Source organism: Macaca fascicularis, chromosome 4 (assembly GCF_037993035.2).
Source record: "Macaca fascicularis isolate 582-1 chromosome 4, T2T-MFA8v1.1".
Taxonomy (NCBI): Eukaryota; Metazoa; Chordata; class Mammalia; order Primates; family Cercopithecidae; genus Macaca; species Macaca fascicularis.
The window spans coordinates 92,311,456-92,332,687 of NC_088378.1; the positions used below are offsets into that span (position 1 = coordinate 92,311,456).

Genomic DNA, 21,232 nt, shown 5'->3' on the forward strand with positions numbered 1-21,232 from the left:
GGAAGAGTGTTGAGCCTTTCTGACCGATGACAGGAGAAAGCTTTAAGTAGGGTAGATATCAGCTCCTCCCATGACTTTTCCTGAGATTATAAAATTATCAGTGTAAATGTCATGGTCCCCCTTCCTGATCATGTACATCCCCTTTTTCTACCCCCTCACCTTCATTGGGGAAAATCATTCATTATTTAGAAGGCAGCAGCACTAGTGAAATGCTCAAAATTCACATCATTTTTGCAAGAGCTGACCAATGTGTTTAAATGAAAGTCTCAAATAAAATCTGTCTCACATGTGGCCCATGTGCTGAGTTTAAAAGGTCACTATGGGAAACTTTCAGCTAACCTTTAGCCTCTGTGACTATATATTACCTAGTTCAGACTTGTAAGAAGTGTTCTAATTTATAAGTTTTATTTTCATGTAATTAGAAAAACAACAAAAACCAGTTACTGTCTCAAATGTTTGGGCCCTTGTCATTCCATTTAGAAGCAGTATATTGGTAATGGAGCTTTTTGCTGTGTCCCCAAATACTGCATTTCAAAGCCTCAATTCTGATCCTTTACCATGTAGGAAAATGATTGGAGAGTACACAATGAACTGATGATCAAGTCTTGCATTAAGGTAATAAATGAAAAGACTGTGTCACAAAATCTATTCATGTCCACCCTGGGTTTTTTTTGTTTGTTTGTTTGTTTTTTGCCGAACTGTTCTTGCTGTGACCTACTTCTGCAGATAAGAAAAATGATTTTGCCATCCTTCTATGACATTATGGCTATAGTGAACTGTTCCCAAGTGTCTTGGTGTAGGTGGCCTTGTGAGGATACGCATTAATTATTTTTAGATTGCTGATGCATCACCTCTGTGGTGTCTATATTTGTCTTCTAAGAATGCATCATCACTCTCTAATTATAGGTGATCTGGTGGGATTAGATCTTTTGGGTTAAACAGACTAGGATGACACAAAATATGCATGGAAAGTAAACATTTGAAAAAAATTGGTGAGCCAGTGATTGTTAAGATCCAAACTATACTGCAGTGTTTAGAATAACACTCAGAACAATCTTCACATTGTCAGTGTCACCACCTGCCTAATTCCTACATTTTAAATCACTTTGCCAATTGAGTTTATTTTTATGTTTTCAACTTGAAATTTATCACCTAATTCTAATTCTTGGACTCTTGCAATGTTACCCCAACAGCTTTTGTTAAAAAAAAATAAAAAATAAAAAATAAAAGGAAATCACCATGGAATCTCTGGGACTCTGCTCTGTGACAGCCATCTCTGCAGAACCAGGAGAGCAGTGAGGGCTGTGGCACCTTGGTCTCAACTTTGAGGCTTGTGAGGCAGTACAGAGCAGAGCTCTGAGGAAAGTTTTAAAGAGCAGATCATTTTCTGGCCAGGATGTTTTGCCAAGTAATATGGAAGTAATAGAGTACTGGGGTTGAAAATAAGAAATCTCCCAGTCTCTTTTCAGCTCCATCCTATAAAAGGTTATTTTCTCTGATGTTGATGCAGAAAAGTAATAAACCTAGATTCTAGTTATATAATTAATTTATCCAACCATTCATTCCAGGCAACAAATATTTACTGAAAACCTTTTGTGTACAAGACCTCATAGAGGGATATACAGAGATTTAGATAAGACATTGCGCTTCCACATGAATGGTCCTTTTGCAGGCAGGAGTGGATACACAAGGGTTTTATTGGGAAATCTAAAACACAAAATGTCGTCAAGAAGAGGCATTTGGTTCCCTTCTCAGTGTCTGTGTCTGTGGACTGTGTCACAGGCAAGGTGTGGGAATTTAAAATCACCAGTGCTTTTCCTCTTTTCTTGAATCCTAGTCTAAGAAGTAGCTTTCGGGAATCACAAATTCAAGTGTTTAATTGGTGATGAACATAAAGCTGGAGCATTTGAACATGTCGAGGGTAGTGACCAAAGTGCAAGGGTGCCTTTCTTGTCCCCCAAGATCACTTCTAAAACTCAGTGCCATTTTAAACAGTTACGTTGGGAGGTAGGGGAAAGATCGCATCCAATTTCATTCCCCTACTGTGCAGCAGATGTGCCCACAGGAACAAATGCACAGTGCGATGTTGTCAGGTTTCCAAAAGAATTTAGCTAATGGGCTTCATTGCTCATAGACCTCGAATCCCAGAGAATCAACATGAAGGTGACAGACAAGTACAAAACTTGAAGCTTCTAAGAGTGAGTAAGTGATGAAGTTTTGTGAGCAGTTTTTCCAACGTGGGAGTTCTAATTTGCCCCACCCAAAATTTGAAGCAGCCTTGCATAAAGGGAAAGAAAGCAGATGTGAATGCTTATGTTAAAAGTCAGCTAATTTAAACCTAAGGAAAAAATTCTTAGCTGCAGAGAGGGCCAGAATATTGAAGGAGCTCTGCAGCATCTCCTCTGGAGGCATTTCTGAATAATATCTCTCTTGAATGGCTTAGCTGTACAGGTAATGGGAAAAGCTGACTCAGGGCTGCCTCCAGGCTTAGCAGGGAATATATTCTGGGTACCTTTGTGAGTATGAGGGAAGGCCTGAAAATCACTGACAGAAAGGCTAATGTTATACAGTTCAGATTCCCCCAAGGAAATGTTTATGCAATTCAACCTTAGTAACCTGAGTTGTAAGCTACTTGTTTTCTGCAAACATCAGAGTTAATAGTACCTGTACCCTGAACTACTAGTTTATGGCATATTTTTGGATCCATTTTTCTTTCCACTTAAGAACAACTTTTAACTTTGTATCAGGAATGTTCTCTTAGATTCAGAGAGAACCACAGAAGTCAGTTGGCAGTTACTGTGACCTGTGGGACAGGGGTAACCCCTTCAGAAGTCCTCACCCAGCTGCACACTTGCCACACTCCCTGTGACTACTTCAGACTGCATTAATTGAGCACAGAGCCATGGGGCCAGGGAAAGTGTGGCACTACAGAGAGGGGCGAGTGAAATGCTGAGGCTTACTGGGAAACCTGGGCTGACTCACCTGCCTCCTGAGCCAGGCCCTGCTCCACTCCCACACTTCTTTATGCCCCCGCTTTATGACCCCAGGACTCTCTTTGTGCCTGGCTGTATAAATATTTCCCTGAGACCTTCAGGAAGTTTCAAGTAGCATAGTACATGAATAAGTTATGCAGTGAAGGAAGGGAAGAAAGGAAGAATGTATTTGAAAGGAGAGTTGTTAACATTAAGTCCTATACCCTATCCATCTCCTAATATTTTTTAATAAACATGTATTAAGCACAGTTTGTATATGTAATGTATTTATTGAGCAGTTGAACTCATAGGATTGAAATATGAAATTTTTCCCCCAATCTTCAACCACATTTTGGAGTGAGGAAACGTGTTGCTGAGTTCTTTTTGTTTTGTTTTGTTTTATTTTCTTATTTCAGTAACTTTAGAGGTACACGTGGTTTTTGGTTACGAGGATGAATTGTATAGTGGTGAAGTCTGGCCATTAGTGTCACCCAAATAATGTACATTGTACCCAACTATTCACATTTTAAGATGGATTTTTTTTTATTGTAGAGAGCTGTACTGTTCATCCTGGGCCTGTAACTACCAGATGCCAGTAGCATTCCCCTAGTTATGACAACCAAAAATGTCTCCACACATTGCCAAATGTCCCCTGGTTGAGAACCACTAATACACACCCATGTAACCATTATCCAAAAAGAAGATTTAGATCATATCCGTTTCCCATAAAGTTCCCTTCAGGTATTTTACAGTTAATCCTCCCTCTTTGAAAACCACTGTCTCTATTTTCTATCATCTTAGATTCATTTTGTCTATAATTGGACTTTGTATAAATTGAATCATACAGTATGTACTCTTTTTTGTCTCGACCTCCCACTTAACATAATGTTTTTGCAATTTATCCCTATTACTGCATTTATCAATAGTTCATTCTTTTCTGTTGCAGAGAAGTATTTTATTGAATAAATATGCCACAATTTGTTAATCAGTTCTCCTGTTAATGGACACTTAGTTTGTTTCCTACTGGGGGCTATTTTGAATAAGGCTGCTGTAAATATTCTGTTAAAATCTTTTTGTGGACCTGTTTTCATCTCTCTCAGGTACATATCTAGGAATGGAATTGCTGGGTTGTTAGGATAGATGTATATTTCACTTTTAATAAACTGCTAAACACTTTTGCAAAGTGCATGTGCCATTTTACACTCCCAGCAACCATGTCTGAGAGCTCCGACTGTTCCGTGTCTTCATCAGTGACATCACTTGGTGATGCCAGTCTTTTATTTAGCTATTCTGGGTATCTCATTATGATTTTTCGTTTGCATTTCCCTAATGACCAATGATATGAGCACCTTTTCATGTGCTTTATCTTCCCTTGTGAAGGATCTGTTTTAAGGCTTTTTATCATTGATTGTAGGAGTCCTGTTCCCCTCCTACATCCGCCACCACTACCCGTAATTGGTTTGAGTTTTACAGGAAACTCAGGGACGGAGAAACCTTTGGCCATCTGAATAAATTTGATCTAAAATATAAAAACCACTATGAAACATGCCTTCTGGATTTTGTTTGTTTGTTTCCATTTCCAAACATCCTGTGAGTTTATAAAGTATTTTTCCTTAGAGGTTAGAAATACTCCTCCTAATTAGCCAGACACGTATGCAGAACTACTTTAATTTTCTATGGCATAGCCTTCCAGTGCTCAAAGCCCCTACACAGCAACAGCCCAACCTCATCCACAGCTTTGACAAGCAAATTAACGCAGGAACCTGTCCCCACATAAGGCAGTGAGTCACTTTTATAATTCCATGCCTAAGGGAGTTTTGTGGTGAGCCTTTTTTTGGAAGCAGTTATTTCTCCCTCCTCCCTCCATTTTTCTTTTACCCATACAGGAATGTCTTTACCTAGTTTAAAAAGAATTAAGTTCTCTACCTAGAAAGATCCTTTTTTCCATTCCTGTTTTCTGATAATAAAGTTTAGCTGTTTCCTTTTAATTACAGTGGAAAAGGGAGGGACTTATGAACTTTCTTTTGTTGTAGTTTGTCCAATAAAATGACTTCAATTGTTAAGATGGTTTTAACTGTTCTACTTAGCTAACCGGATAGAAAGATTCATCTCTGAGTAGTTTAGGACCTTGTTTCTAAATAGGATACAAGGACACTTGAAGCAGGGTGTTTTCTTGCTGCACTTTGAAAAGGGAAGGCAGTGGCCTGCCGAAGGGGAATGGCTTGTGTTATGTGTATACGTGAGGTTAAGTGTACAAGGGCTTTGTAAGCAGTAAGGCAGTCTCCAGATGTGGTGGCTAAATACCATTCCCCACTAAAAGGAACCACTTTCTTGGGAAAATGGCTGATTCTATGTCTGAGATAAGAAATGTACAAGACAAGACTGAGTTCTGTCTTGCCATAAGGGAGGGAAAAAGTAATCAAATTATTATAAACTACTAGGATCATGTCAAAAGGACTTAGGCTCTAAGTTGAAGAGGTTCTTACTGACAGAGATGGGCAGGTTTGCATATCAGTGAGAATGACTGCAGTGGATTAAAGCATATCAAATATACTTCAGATCCATGAATTCATAAGGATACTAAAAGCATAAAAGTGGTCACATTTCAGTCTTTGGAAAACTCTGCAGAACAAAAGGCCTGATTTCTTTGAAACGCAAATTGCAAATGGAGAAAAAAGGAAGGAAGAGGAACTTATTATTTAAAAGCAATGTAAAAGACTTATTAGTTGTGATACTTGGATCACATTTGGATTCTGATTTAAACAAACGCCAACTGTTAAAAAAAAAAGTATGAGCTAGTTGGGAAATTTGGTCACTGACAGGATATTTGGTTATATTAAGGAATTATTGATATTTTAAATGTGATCATGGCATTGTGGTTTTATTTTTATAGTAACCTTTCTTTTAAAGATACATGCTGAATTATATGTGAAGTAATAGGACTAGGATTTGCTTCAGAAGAGGTCTATGGCAGGGATTTGAATGAAACAAATGGCTGTGAGCTCATAATCATTGTTTCTGAGTAATAAATATATGTAGATTTGTTATATCTTTACTAGAGAATATATTAATATTTGAAAATTTTCGTAAGTTAAAAACAAAACCAGTTGAGTACACTACAGATTGTTACTGTTAAGGGTTTATTGGAGAACAAAAGCAGATGTTCGAACAGGGAGAGAGGACTGCTGGGATGACTAGACTTGAGTAACGAGCTGTATCTCGCTGGCCTTGTTTGTTGGTATGTGGCACTGAAAAAATTAATATCCAGTGATCTAACCTGCCCCCAACATTTTTCTATCTTTTGATTTAGTAAAAAATATGTGGCTCTTCCTTTCACTTGAACATTTAGAGGCCACTGTAGGGTATTAATTGGCCTAATTTCAGTATTGTTTTGTGTGAGAGACTAGGGAGGCCCTAGGAGAGGGAGAAAGACAGGGGAATGGCTGGTCATTGGTTCGGACAGAACACACAACATTTATTGATTAAGTTTGTGGTATATGGGCATGATTTGTGGTGCCCCAAAATAATTACAATAGTAACATCAGTGATCACTGATCATAGATCACCATGGTAGGTATAATATTAATGGAAAAGTTCAAAATATTGAGAGAATTACCAAAATGTGATGCAGAAAAATGAAGTCAGCACATGTTGTTGGAAAAATGGGCACCAGTAGACTTGCTTAATGCAGGGTTACTGCAAACCTTCAATTTGTAAAAAATGCAGTATCTGCAAAGTACAATAAAGTGAAGCAGAATAAGTGAGATGTGCCTGTAATAGTAAAGGACTCTTCAGCCAAATAGTTTCATATATTAAAGATCCATGGCTTAATCATTAATCCTGGATTCAGAGTTGAATTTCTCAGGAGTGGATTATGTCAGCAATCCAGGATGTGCTGCTTTGAATCCCTAGGAGTGCTGCCCATTACAAACCTTTAGACGCCCCCTACACAATCCAATCCAGTGAGTGGCCTCTGGGCTTCAAGTTATTTTTCAAGGAGCGGGTGATATTTTACACTAAGCAACCTACATTCTTATATTTGAAAATGCTATAGGTTTATAGTTTTTTCTTCAGATGCAATATCTGCAATTTCAGTGACTGTCACTGGTAGATGTTTTGTTACTTAGGGTAATATAGAAAAAAAAAAAAGCCTTGGATATTTTATATACACAATTAGCCATTTATGCTTCTCCTTTAAAAATAAACAAACATGAATTTGTTTATTAGCAGCAGACAGCAAAAGAGATGCATCTGGAGCAATATTTAAAAGAAACACTTAGGTTTAGTATAATAATATTAAGCTCTTCCATTTATCTAAGGCCTCATCTGTGCCTTGGCCTGCTGGGCCATTTATGTCCTTTATTACTAATCCCCACAACCACTGGTGGGCAGAACTGGAGGGAGCTAAGGCTCCAAGAGGCCATTCAGCTAGTAAATGTCAGGAAGGCATTCAATCTCAGCTCTCCCAAGAGCTTATATTTTTCTGCTCTCCCACCACCTCTAGCAGTGTACAAACTGCTGCCTTCTTACACTAATCTGTTTTTACTTCTCTCTGTGTAATGTACAGTAGTCCTCATTTAACGTGCTTGATAGGTTCTTGGAAACTGTAACTTTAAGTAAAATGACGTATGGCAGGTCCTTGAATAATATTGTTTCCTTCATCGTCATTTCAGTATAACTTTGATGATAAAAAATTGGTTCATTATGCTTCGTTTAGCTTAAAGTCAGAGCTTCTAAAAACCTGTCAAGAACATTAACTGAGGATTTACTGTACTTTATCTCCAATTCTCCTGTCTTTTCATATCAGTTAGAATTCACCTTTCTGCACCTTCCTGGTAGCCATCTGAGACTTCCAACTTCTCATGAAGAGTCTACCATTTTGAATGCTGAGAGCCTTTTTCTAGTCCCATACCCTACATTGTTCTTGACCTGGAAGAGTTCAGTGAACAGTTCTGTGTAAAAGAGCCCCCTTTGTCTTCCACATGGCTAAAAGTAAAAAAGCCAAGGCTTCTGGTGAAACATCCTACAGGATCCTCTTCAGCTTTTCAGCTTGTTCCCCTCTGTTGGTATGACCGTTTATAAACTCCTCATAAGCCATTATTTACCCCTCCTTTAAAACAAACAGGCTAATTACTGTTTTGTGATCCCTCTTTATTTCCAGCAAGTGCAAATACTAGACTTAAGAAATAAATGGTCTTTATTTTTAAATGGCTATATTAGCATGTTTTTCTTTTAAAATTTGCATGTCTTAAGTATGTTTTCAAAGGAATGTCTGAGTAGCAAATGGCTAAAGAAAATGAGTATCTGGTTACATTTTGATCCCTTTCTTGCTAGACCTTACCTGTTATTTAATTATTCCAAGTCATAATCATTTTTACTGAACTGATTCAACTATGCTATACTATGACATATCCAGCTTTCTAAACTTAACAAAAATTCCTTCCCAAGATTTCAGGCCAATTTGTCATCTATCCTGTTGGCGCTCCTCCTCTGACAGAAGTTTCCTCCTCTAATCAAGTAATCATTTTCTCTTAAAAGTAGGATTTACTTTGCCACTCTATCTCTTCTTTCTCCTCCTTGCCACTAATCCAAAAGAAGTAATCTACTTTCTTCTCAAAAAATAGGGTGCTAGCTGGGCATGGTGACTCACCTGTAATCCCAGCACTTTGGGAGGCCGAAGTGGGAGGATCACTTGAAGCCAGGAGTTTGAGACCAGCCTGGGCTACAAAGTGAGACCTCATCTCTACAAAGGAAAAAAAAAAAAAAAAAAAAAAAATGCATGCATCATTTCAACTGCTACTAAATCTGGCTTAAAATTGGATTATGGATTCCTTCTTCAATTAAAGTTACCATAGCAATTATCTCTCACCATAATTAAATGGAAGGGAGCTTTTATGATGAAATGAATGTGAGGCTCAGAGACAGAGATCTGCTTGCACCCCTAGTCTCATTACTAGCTTACAGCCATGAGCAAAAGTTACCTAACTTCTCTGACCTTTGAGTCTTCACTTACAATTTGGGTAGAATTAAATTAGATATTTAATTCAAGTGGATTTTTTAAGGATTTAGTGAGATGATACCATGCTTGGCACTTAATTTCTTCACTGCACAAAAACATATTAACATTTACTAAAGCACTTATACAAACTACTGAAAAATTTAAACAGTCTGTTGATAGGTGTACTGAGTTCTATACAATTTTATCACCTGTGTATGTGTATCCACCACCATAGTCAAGACACTGAATAGTTCTATCAAAACTGGAATCCCTCCTGTTGCACTTTTATAATCCCACCCTCTCTGCCCTCTCCACCATCCTTAACCCCAGCAATCATTGCTCTGTCCTTAACTTGTAAAATTTTGTGATTTCAAAAATGTTATGTAAATGGAATGAAACAGTGCGTAACCTTTTGAGATTGGTTTTTTTTTCACTCAGCATAATTCCCTAGAGATTCTTCCGAGTCTTGTGTATTGATAGTGGGCTGCTTTTTATTGCTGAGCAGTGTTCTATGGTGTGGATGTACAGCAGTTTAACCATTCACCTGAGCTGATTCCAGGTTTTGGATAGTAAAATAATGCTGCCTTAAACATTCGTGTACAGATTATTATGCGAACATAAGTTTCTATTTCTCTGAGACAAATACTTAATTTGCAGTTGTTAGGTCATGTAGTAATTACATGTTTAGTTTTAAAAATAAACTGCCAAACTGTTTTCTCGAATGGCTCTACTCTTATATTCCCCTCCTCAGCAATGTATGGAAGACTCAGTTTCTTTGCCAACTTTTGGTGGTGGTACCGTAGCTTATTTTAAAGCCAAATTTGTGACCATTTTCTTTACCTGAGCTAACCAAATACATTTGCTGGAGACCCATGTGGAGTGACTAGATTTAGAAAAGAATGGAGTTATATGTGATATGCCACAGCCTAGTCATATGCCACATCAGGGCACATCAGAAGCTGTCTCCGCTAACTCCCACCTCCCAGAAAATTCATTCACTTAACTTTCAACAGACTAACTTTATATGATAGGTCAATTTGAACTTGAGACATTGGCCCCTTCAGTCTCTACATAGTAAACAAAAAGGGCTTGGCTTTCCTTTTGTCAACAGTGGGCCCAAGCTCTTTTATTAATATTGGGAAATTGAACTGGACATAATTTGTTTCTTTCTCCCTTGTTTGACAATTTTATTGTCTTCTAGAGGAAAAAGATGTTTTTTGAAAATATTTTTGGGCACCCAAATTAGCACCTTTGAGTTTGCACTGGTCTAGAAATGAAGACACTGGAGTAGGAGTTAGAAGACCTGTGTGTGAGTCCTCGCCTAATTAGCTATGTCACTTTAATCCAATTCCCTTCTCGAGGACAGTTTGCTCAGCTGTATAAAATGGCTGGACTAGATCAACAGCTCTCAAACCTAGCAAGCATCAGAATCACCTGGACAACCTATTAAAACAGCCCTTGCTAGGCCCCACCCCTAGATTCAGTAAGTCTGGAGTGGGCACAGTAATTTGCCTTTCTAACACGTTCTCAAATGAGGCCAGCAATGTTGGTCCAGAGACAACACCTGAGAAGCACTGGGCTGGACTATTTTAAAGTGCTTCCTGGGACTGTCAGTCAATACCACCCTCTCCCAATCCCTGCTCCTCTGTCAAACTCCTCAGATTTGCTTTCTGGTGAAATAAGTTATGCACTTACTCTTTTTTTTTTTTTTAAAGTGATGCAGATGTGTAGTAAAATGTAATGCAGCAATTAAAGATATCCTAGAATAATTTTATTTGAAAATTACCACAATACATATTACATTTAGTTTTAGAAGTGCCATTTCACAAAACAGCTATATGGAATTGTCCAGAAAACATAGAAATAAAAATCTAGAAATATATATCCAAAATGTTAATAGTAGTTATCCCTAAGTGATGTAGCCACAAATTTTTTCTTTTTGTGTTGTACCTTTCTGTGTTTTGTAAGTTTGTCTATAATTCATATAATCATAAGTCACATATTTAAACAGGAATTATAGCAGGCAATATAAGTCTCAACTTCTCTAAGTTTCAATAATTACAATAAAGACCTTGTTGAATACCAATCAATAGAAGTAAGGCTTTTTTATTTCTGGTGTGAAATAAAATTGTCCAAGATGGTTTTCAAAGGCAGATATGACCCTGCTTATCCCTTTCTCTTAAAAAATGTGTTAGGGGGCCGGGCGCGGTGGCTCAAGCCTGTAATCCCAGCACTTTGGGAGGCCGAGACGGGCGGATCACAAGGTCAGGAGATCGAGACCATCCTGGCTAACATGGTGAAACCCCGTCTCTACTAAAAATACAAAAAACTAGCCGGGCGAGGTGGCGGGCGCCTGTAGTCCCAGCTACTCGGGAGGCTGAGGCAGGAGAATGGCATAAACCCGGGAGGCGGAGCTTGCAGTGAGCTGAGATCCGGCCACTGCACTCCAGCCTGGGCGACAGAGCGAGACTCCGTCTCAAAAAGAAAAAAAAAAAAAAAAAAAAAGTGTTAGGTCACCTTTTGCCATTCTTCCTACTGGACAGAATTCTTCACTCGTGCACAAGTAGCCCTGGCCTCAGGGCCACTCGTTAAGTATCTCAATACTGCCTGCATAGTGTTTCCATGCCACTTTTCCAATAACTAGTGGGATCCACAGTCACAACCTTACAAGCTATTTCCTCCTCTTTCCTTCACAGTGAGTCAAAAAGCGTTTTGTCTGCATGAAGCAAGTTTTCTTCTTGGTTGCATGTCTGTTAAAAGAATTAATATTTGCAGCTAAAATAGGAATTAAAAAATTGCCACTGAAATAAATCTGTTTAAATGACAGAACCCATTCATCTGTGGAAATCTATTTTGTTCCACAATACAGGGGTTCATGGCCCCTCCTGGGATTTCTAGTTGTTCTGATATCATAGGCATACTATTTCTTCACCAGCCGTGCTTCTTAACCTTAAGGAAAGAGTGGGCATGGTTTCCTTTAAATATGATATATTAAAATGGTTTTGCTGCTCAAGTCACCTCTCCTTAAGCAACTGAAAATATTTCAGTTAATTGATACTATAGAAAAGCACTTTATTTCTGAGCTCTAGAAACTCTGTTTCTGAATAAACTTGTTTGGTCAGAGGCATGTCACCAATAGGGCAGCACAGTGGTGATTTTCAAAACACCACTCTAGGCCAAAGCTGCAGCAGTGCCACTGTTCCCTTCTGCAGGTTCCTTCCTGCGGCTATTCCATAGGAAGGGGAAATTAAAGGGACTTTTTGATTTGTGAGTGTGTGAGCATGTATTGAGGTAGCACCATTTTATATGTTGTGCTTTAACACCCACCCATATTAGTATCCTCGAATGATTTCCTTACAAATGTTTTGTGCTTCAGAGGCAATATATTTTTATGTAACATCGGAAGACTGCTATGTAAATGTTGGCCTCATGGGTTTGTTCTCATTAGTAAAGTTACCGGATTTGCTTTATATGACTGGGAGCATCAGAACTGCTTGTTCACTATGGTGTTACAATAGCACCATCCAATGCCAACAATACTGTCTGTAGTCCAGTTATTCTAAAAGAAGTGAGGAGATGTTCATGTCTAGGACTTACTTGCTTTGTTGAAGAATAGGATCAAGATCCAGTAACTGCTATAGTGGTCCTTGATTTCAGCCCCATGTAGAGAGGAAAAGCCACCAGTAGTCCTCTTCTGTCTGCCACATACACATCTCTTAAAGTACTTCTCATCCTGTAAGTCAACTGCTGGCCTTCTACCTAGATGTCTGCAAGAAGACATAACAAGGCTCAGCCTAACTTTTTAAATCAACAAGCTGTTTAGTTATATGTAAATTTTCATAGTGCATCATGGCTTAAAGCAAATACAGGGTGAAAGTTTAATTTATAGATACCCATCTTTTTTTCTCTCTCTACCTTTTAAAAGTTCTTACAGAATGTATGCAGAAAGCCCAGGGTTGGAGGGCTACACTGATGTTCCCTTAGTCTACTGTTTCTGTCCCTTACACACATAATTGTTGCCAATTTGGAGGGATAGGATTTTCTTCCTCATTGGACTGCTTCTCACATTTTTGGTGTTTTGTTTGGTCCTTCCTGTCTGCCAGTCATTCATTTAGCAGGCCAGCATCCTAGGGGGATCAAGTGTGCGCCACACTCTGGGCCATGCCGGGCTTTATGGCTCTCTTTGCCTCCTTCAGGGTAGTGTCTCAGGAGGCTCTCTTGCTTTCATAACGCAAAAATAGTCTTGTTTCTCCCAGCAGGTGTTAAGGTCCATCTTAAATTTACCACACCTTATTGGAATCACCCAATTCCTTGACTACCTCTCCCATTCTCATTTCAGCAGGAGGCGGAAATTCCTTCTCAGTGTGCTCTGTGGCTGGAACAATCAGTGCCACATAGGAGGTAATTACTAATTGAATGAATGAAGCTAGCCTCCCAGCCCAGAGAGAGAAATATCTTTAAAGTTTTTTTTTTTTATTATACTTTAAGTTCTGGGGTACATGTGCAGAACGTGCAGTTTTGTTACATAGGTATACACGTGCCGTGGTGGTTTGCTGCACCCATCAACCCGTCACCTACATTAGGTATTTCTCCTATTGCTATCCCTCCCCTAGCCCCCCACCCCCCAACAGGCCCCAGTGTGTGATGTTCCCCTCCCTGTGTCCATGTGTTCTCATTGTTCAGCTCCCACTTATGAGTGAGAACATGTGGTGTTTGGTTTTCTGTTCTTGTGTTAGTTTGCTGAGAATGATGGTTTCCAGCTTCATCCATGTCCCTGCAAAGGACATGAACTCATCCTATTTATGGCTGCATAGTATTCCATGGTGTATATGTGCCTCATTTTCTTTATCCAGTCTATCATCAATGGGCATTTGGGTTGGTTCCAAGTCTTTGCTATTGTAAACAGTGCTGCGATAAACATACGTGTGCATGTATCTTTTTAGTAGAATGATTTATAATCCTTTGGGTATATACCCAGTAATGGCATTGCTGGGTCAAATGGTATTTCTAGTTCTAGATCCTTGAGGAGCGGCCACACTGTCTTCCACAATGGATGAACTAGTTTACACTCCCACCAGAAGTGTAAAAGCATCCCTTTTTCTCCACATCCTCTCCAGCATCTGTTGTTTCCTGACTTTTTAATGATCACCATTCTAACTGGCATGAGATGGTATCTCACTGGTTTTGATTTGCATTTCTCTAATGACCAGTGATGATGGGCTTTTTCTCATCTGTTTGTTGGCTGTATAAATGTCTTCTTTTGAGAAGTGTCTGTTCATATCCTTTGCCCAATTTTTGATGGGGTTGTTTTCTTGTAAATTTGTTTGAGATCTTTGTAGATTCTGGATATTAGTCCTTTGCCAGATGGATAGATTGCAAAAATTTTCTCCCACTCTGTAGGTTGCCTGTTCACTCTGATGATAGTTTCTTTTGAGAGGAATATCTTACAGTATTTATCCAACACAAAAAGTTGAGTCTAGGGTATCGTCAACATGGGTGCGATTAATGCCAAATTAGTGAGTTAGTAAAAACTACCTAATCCCAGTATTATTTTAAGACATCAAGTATATTTGCTAGATGCTAGAATAGGTTGTAGTTTTTAATTTTATTTTTGTTTTTACATTTATATTGTATGTTTTGTATAGAAAATTTGGATCTTGGAAACTAGATTTTATTTTAATTAATTAATTAGTTTATTTATTTTTGAGATGGAGTCTCACTCTGTCACCTAGGCTGTGGAGTTCAGTGGTAGGATCTCAGCTCACTGCAACCTCTGCCTCCTGGGTCCAAGCGATTCCCCTGCCTCAGCCTCCCAAGTAACTGGGATTACAGGAACCCACCACCGTACCCAGCTAATTTTTGTGTTTTTAATAGAGAGGGGGTTTCTCCATGTTGGCCAGGCTGGTCTCGAACCGACCTCAGGTGATCCACCCACCTCAGCCTCCCGAAGTGCTGGAATTACAGGTGTTAGCCACCGTGCCTGGCCAAGAAACTGGATTTTATAATATAAGGGCATAAGCTGTCCTTGTCCTTTTCCTTTTCCACCATAAAAACAGCCTGTTTCAGATCATGATTTTGAACATGCACTGGACAAAAATATATATCTAAAGGAAAGTTTTATGTTTTTTTTTTTTAAGTCAACAATGTCCTTTTTAAAAGGAACATTTTTGTCTGTCTACTTAGTGTAGAGTCCTTTCTAAAGCCTTTCTATGTAGCCAGCCTTGATGATATATTTTTTTAGTGACTGAAATTCTAAGGCCAGGCAGAGTGGCTCATGCCTGTAATCCCAGTGCTTTGGGAGGCTGAGGCAGGTGGATCAAGAGGTCAGGAGTTCAAGACCAGCCTGACCAACATGGTGAAACCCCATCTCTACTAAAAATACAAAAATTATCCGGCGTGGTGGCGTGTGCCTATAATCCCAGCTACTCAGAAGGCTGAGGCAGGAGAATTGCTTGAACCCAGGAGGCGGAGGTTGCTGTGAGCCAAGATGGGGCCACTGCACTTCAGCCTGGGCAACAGAGCAAGACTCCCTCTCAAAAAAAAAAGAAAGAAAAAAGAAAGAAAAAAGAAAAAAAAAACAGAAAGAGGATAAGAAATTCTAAGTCAATGTTGAGAAATCAGTTAATATAAATTTATCTAGGGTAAAATAACATTAAAAAATGTTTAACGTGTCACACAAAAGTATTAATGCATCCCAAACTTACATTTGGTCAGTGATACTGTGTCCGGAATTGGTGGGTTCTTGGTCTCGCTGAAGGGCTCCTCAAGTGCCGCCAGAGTGGATGCCGAGGCCGAGGCGGCGCCGAGAGCGAGGGCTGCTAGCATGTTGTCACCTCTCAATACATCAACCTGGCCATGTTTATTGTGGTTTAAGAAGGTTGTTTTTAGATGATTACTCAAAGCAGAGACATCATTGTTAGACATCTTAACATCCTCTCCCTCTCTCCATTTCCAAGTATAACTATTCAGGTGTACAGAACTAAGTCAAATCTTATAACCAATGGGAAAGGGTTGTCTTTTGTTTTTTAAAATAATTATTTAGACTTTGTAACTATGTTCCAGAAATGTAACAACCAACAGAGCTTTAAGCTGCAGCTATAGTCATATGCACTGAGAAGCTTTAAAACTTTACTTTGGGGAATAAAACTAAAAAGATGAAATATAGAGATCTTTCTCAGTGTGGTGGAACAAAACAAAATTATCCTCTCTTAAAATAAATGGCAGTTAGGGGAAGTAATTTCTCCTGTCATGGATAAATGGTAGGGAACACAAAATCAGCATTTGAAATATGTTAACTCACAGTGTTTTAAATATAAGGAATAAAATGCATTGTACAGTACCTGTTCCCAAGAATGGCTGCAGTTTCATGTTAAGTCTTTAAAAATACATAATGTGCTCAGCAAATGAAACTATAAAAACTAGATAAAAAAAGACATTAAGCCAAATTTTAAACTTTTTCTTTTTTACTGGGAGGGTCCATTTTGTGTTATTTAATTTAATCAGCTCAGCCTCTTTTGTAGTTGTTCCTCATCTTGAGTTCATATTCGCAGGCATGCAAAAGAAACCTTTTGATAGTTGAGGCAATACCAAAGATTGGAAGTCTCTAACCCTCTGTAGTTTTCTGTCATTCATCTGTAAAGTTATAGTGGGAAAAGCACGGATTAGAAATCAATTTCTTTCTAAGCCCACCATGTCACTTAACAGCTTTGCTACCTAAGCAAGTTTCATACGTTTTCTGAGCTTCTGTTTCTTCATATGTAAAACAAAGTTTCAAATGCCTGCTTTACTAAACCGTAGGACTGTGCTGCGAATGAAAAAAACCAAAGTAGGCTTAATAAGGTGTTTTACAAATTTCATGTACATCCTGTTGGAATTCCCATTTTGTGGATGAGGAAAGGCTGAATGGGGCTGGCTGATAATTCTTTGTTATAGGGGCTCTCTACATTGTAGGAGAACGTCCCTGGCCTCTGTCCACTGGATGCTAGTAGCACCCCCTCCCAGTTATATTGACAACCGAAAATGTCTCCAGATACTGCCAGACACCCCTCAGTACACAAAATCACCTCAAGTTGAAAATCACTATTCTGTATAGAATTCTTAATCATTTTCTTTTTTTTCTTCTTTTTTGAGATGGACTTTCCCTCTGTCAGCCAGGCTAGAGGGCAGTAGCGTGATCTCGGCTCACTGCAACCCCTGCCACATGGGTTCACGTGACTCTCATGCCTCAGCCTCCCGAGTAGCAGGGATTACAGGTACCTGCCACCATGCCTGGCTAATTTTTGTATTTTTAATAGAGACAGGGTTTTACTGTATTGGCAGGCTGTTCTCAAACTCCTAACCTCAAGCCATCTGCCTGCCTTGGCCTCCCAAAGTGCTGGGATTACAGGCCACTTGAGCCACTGTGCCTGGACTCTTAACCATTTTCGTAATGTCATTTATCAGTGTTATCCTTATGCTAAGTATTTCCTGGTTGGAATACTCCATGACATGGCAATTTTCAGAATTAAAAAGGAGATAAATGGTTTCTTCCATTGACTTTCTGTCTGAACATAAGCAGCGGCATTGTCTTGTTTGTACAGTCATGAGCTTCCTGTCCCTGTAAACTATGTAGAAGCAGAATGTTGCCTGCCAGGGATGCTGCCCACAGTGAGCCCTAAGTCAAACTCAGTGACGTCTGGTCTTCCTTCCCCTGTTTATTATCACAGGCTCTACTGGCCTCTTTTCTCATCTGTTATATTCACAGACTTCTAATATCTCTTGTCAGCTGAGAGACAAGGGAAATGCATGGATTTTCCTAATCATTATTATTAGGTTTTGAAGGGAAGGTGAGTGTTAAAGACAGAGAGAGTTGGTGGCTCTACAGCAACGCAGGTTTTATGTCCAGCACAGACCTGCAGAGGTGGGGGACCAGCTGAATGCCAGCTAGAGCTCACCGCTGCTTACAGGCTGGGGTATTTATAGGTATGGGCGGGAGGGGTCTGGGCAGTATGGCTTGCTGCCCGGCAGGATATTGATAAATGTTCCTATGATCAGGCGGTTTGGCCCTTTTTCCAGTGGGATGTGATAGATGTTCCTTGGGCGTTTGTCCAGCAAGATATGATAGGGATGTTCCTTCCGTTGGGCCGTTGCCCGGCAGGGTATGATAAGAAAGTCAGGTGGTTGGGCAGGATGTTTCTCATGGTCTGAACCCCCATGGAATGTTTTACTTTGACCAGGGTCAGTGAAATGGTAGCGGGGCGGGGCTTACCAAATGGTGCAGCTTGAACTAACAGTGATCTCATTTGAGCTTCACAGTAAGCTCTTGAGGTTTGCATCAGTTGTCCATGTTTACATTTTGTTTAGGAATCAACCTTTCCTCTTTGCTGCTCCTTCCAATTTGGTGTTCTCTTGATAGAGAAACTCAGCAGGAAGTTGATACGGAAACTCAGCAGGTGCCTTTCTCACCAGCACCGTACGAAGGGTAACATCCTTCTGAATTACTCAGCACAAAGCAGATGCTTTCTGCCCTGTGTGACCCTCCCTTTTCCTTTTCTTTTAACAGAGATAGTTAAATACACACCTCTTTTTACTGCATTCGGGGACTTAAGGACAAACTTTCCTGATGCTATTGACAGATGTCCCATACTTCCCCAAGAGTAGAATGTTTTTACTTCTCTTGTTCACACCTAATACGAGCTTCCCAAGCCTCCCATACTTCACGATCTATCTCTGCTGTATACTTGACTCTCTTCCTCATGCTGGCACAGTTCCCAATGTATTGTCACCCCTGAACTAAACCTTTCTAAACATTTATGATTGACTTTGTTATGTTTGTTTCTGTTTTCAAAACTATTGGGAAATTAGATACATTTGATCTAGGCCTCATTACATAGTCTGAAAATATTTTGTACATAAGACTGTGTGAATTCGTTTTTTTAACTCTAGGTTTTAAGATGAATTGCTGCTGACCAACCAATATAAGTGAAAGTATCACCATTACCTAGGAGAGACTGGTATCATTACCCATAGGGATGAGGACCTGGAATCGCCCAGGAATGAGATTCAGAATTCTAAATATGGAAGGTCCAAAACAATAGTTATGAACCAATGGGAACGAGGACTAGGTTACTTCATGGCAATATAACTTTAGTTTCAATTAAAACTCTTTTTCTCCTTTAAAATGCATGTGAATCATCTTAATTACCACATGGTTCATTAAAAAAAGACTAATTGGCTCCTGCTGTAAAATACAATGTCTAGATCCAGTAAGAGTCATTTTTCTGTTTAAATAAGTGTATGTTCTTATTGACCAGACTTACCTGATTCTGATTTGATGTACATGCAGCCATTTTGTCATATTATAGAAGTAAAGCACTGTGGGTTTTTCTTCCTTCTCCAGGTGGCCTTTTTGAAGATGTAACTATGAAGCTGGGCATTCTCCTCCCCTGGCAGACAGCTCTCAAGCAGGAGCACACTGAGGCCAGCAGTCAGCTCAGGAGACATCAGTTACAAAGACAAGAACCAGAGCTATGGGCTAAGAGCATTGCATTGAAGTTTAAAGTTCACTTGTTTGCATATATTCTCTAAGAGAAGAGTTAACTTTAGATCTTTGAAAACCCAGGACTGTGAAGAAAGTCGTAGTAGCAGGTTGAGGCAAGTATAGAAGTTACATCTCTATTTCCCACAGAGAGGAATATTCACATATGTGCTGTGTCAGCACCACCTGGAAGGTTATTAGCTAATGGAGACCCATCTGTCCTGTGTGGAATCCAGTGAGGAATTTTATTGGTGGAACTGAATGTTAACTGCTATAAATCTAGGAAATAAACTTTTAAAGAGTTTCTTAGGATCATTTAAAACAAATTTTTAAAAAGAAAAATAGAAAACATTTAATACTTTATTCAGAGGAGATGCTCAGTAGATGTTTGTTGAATGAATGATTATCAAATCAAAGGATTTCCCATTTATGCAAATCTGCATGTTTCTTTTGTTATTTCCTTTACCATACACTATTGCAAATTAATAAATATACCGCACTAGCATCCTGTTACAGAGTTGTTCTATTCTTTGTGTACCAGCACAAGTGGTGAGGAAAACTTTGAGTGAGAATGATGGAGCTACTGGGAATCCCACAGAGTACAGGCTAGCTCCTAATTTCACAAAGAACATTTGAAACTTGCCTAGAATCACACAGCTAGGATCAAAGCTGGGACTGGAGCCTGGCAGGTCCATCTCCTCTGCCCAAGATCTGATCTATCTCTCTCTGACATCCTCCTTTCCTGCTCCATGATCAGGAGGACAGTCTCTGGATTTGCAGATATCCTTGCTGCTCAATTGGCATTAATCCCCACAGACCACCTAATACATCTTGCCTCAGAAACCCTGAGTTTTCTATCTGCAAGTGTTCTAACCTTTTTTTTTTTTTTTTTTTTTGAGACGGAGTTTGGCTCTCTTTGCCCAGCTGGTGTGCAATGGTGTGATCTCGGCTCACTGCAGCCTCCACCTCTGGGGTTCAAGTGATTTGCCTGCCACAGGCTCCCGAGTAGCTGGGATTACAGGCACCCGCCATCACGCCTGGCTAATTTTTTGTATTTTTAGTAGAGACGGGGTTTTGCCCTCTCTACCAGTCACCAGAGGCTGGTCTTGAACTCCTGACCTCAGGTGATCCACCCACCTTGGCCTTCTAAACTGCTGGGATTACAGGCGTGAGCCACCACGCCCGGCCTCTAACATTCTTAACACAGGTGTCACTTGGTGTTTTATGATTGGGTGAACTTTTCATGATTTCTTCCTGGTAGTGCAACCAAAACATTTGTCTCACTGACAGAGCAGTGGTATGGCGTTCCTAATTCTGTAACTTGTAGACTGACATAGGAATAATACCCAACTGTTGATCCTGCAGAATCATTTCATTGAGCACAGTTTGAAACGCTGAAGTTCTTAGTGATACATCCAAGACTCACAGCCACAGAAGATAATTAGTTTGGCTTCACTTAAGCTACTAGACTCCCAAACATCACACTGACTTTCCATGCTTTAGATTCCTATCTGTCAGTATATAGCAGGGTTCCTCAGCCTCAACACTGTTTACATTTTGGTCTGGATAATTCTTTTTGTTGGACACTGCTCTCTGTTTTGAAGGATGTTTAGCAACATCCCTGACCTCTACCCACTAGATTCCATTAGCACAGCCCCCTCCTTCACTCCAGTTGTGTTGACCAAAAATGTCTGTATTGTTGTGATTGACAAAATTAACTACAGCTGAGAACCACTGCTGTAGAAG

At 39.6% G+C, this 21,232-nt stretch overlaps 1 protein-coding gene across 8 annotated transcripts in view; it reads left to right on the top strand.

The window, feature by feature from the left end:
- The window catches only part of UBE3D (ubiquitin protein ligase E3D), a 210,066-nt gene that overhangs the window by 160,282 nt on the left and 28,552 nt on the right, over positions 1 to 21,232 (top strand). For 6 of the 8 annotated variants that reach the window (XM_074037589.1, XM_074037591.1, XM_065543796.1 and 3 more), the window contains one exon: positions 19,349 to 19,999. The exons of 1 other annotated variant lie outside the window; for it this stretch is intronic. In XM_074037589.1, the coding sequence (XP_073893690.1) occupies positions 19,349 to 19,369 (21 nt within the window). In that variant the 3' untranslated portion in view covers positions 19,370 to 19,999. Of the gene's footprint in view, positions 1 to 19,348; positions 20,000 to 21,232 lie in introns of those variants that run through there. One more of the 8 variants, XM_065543797.2, reaches the window with a different exon arrangement.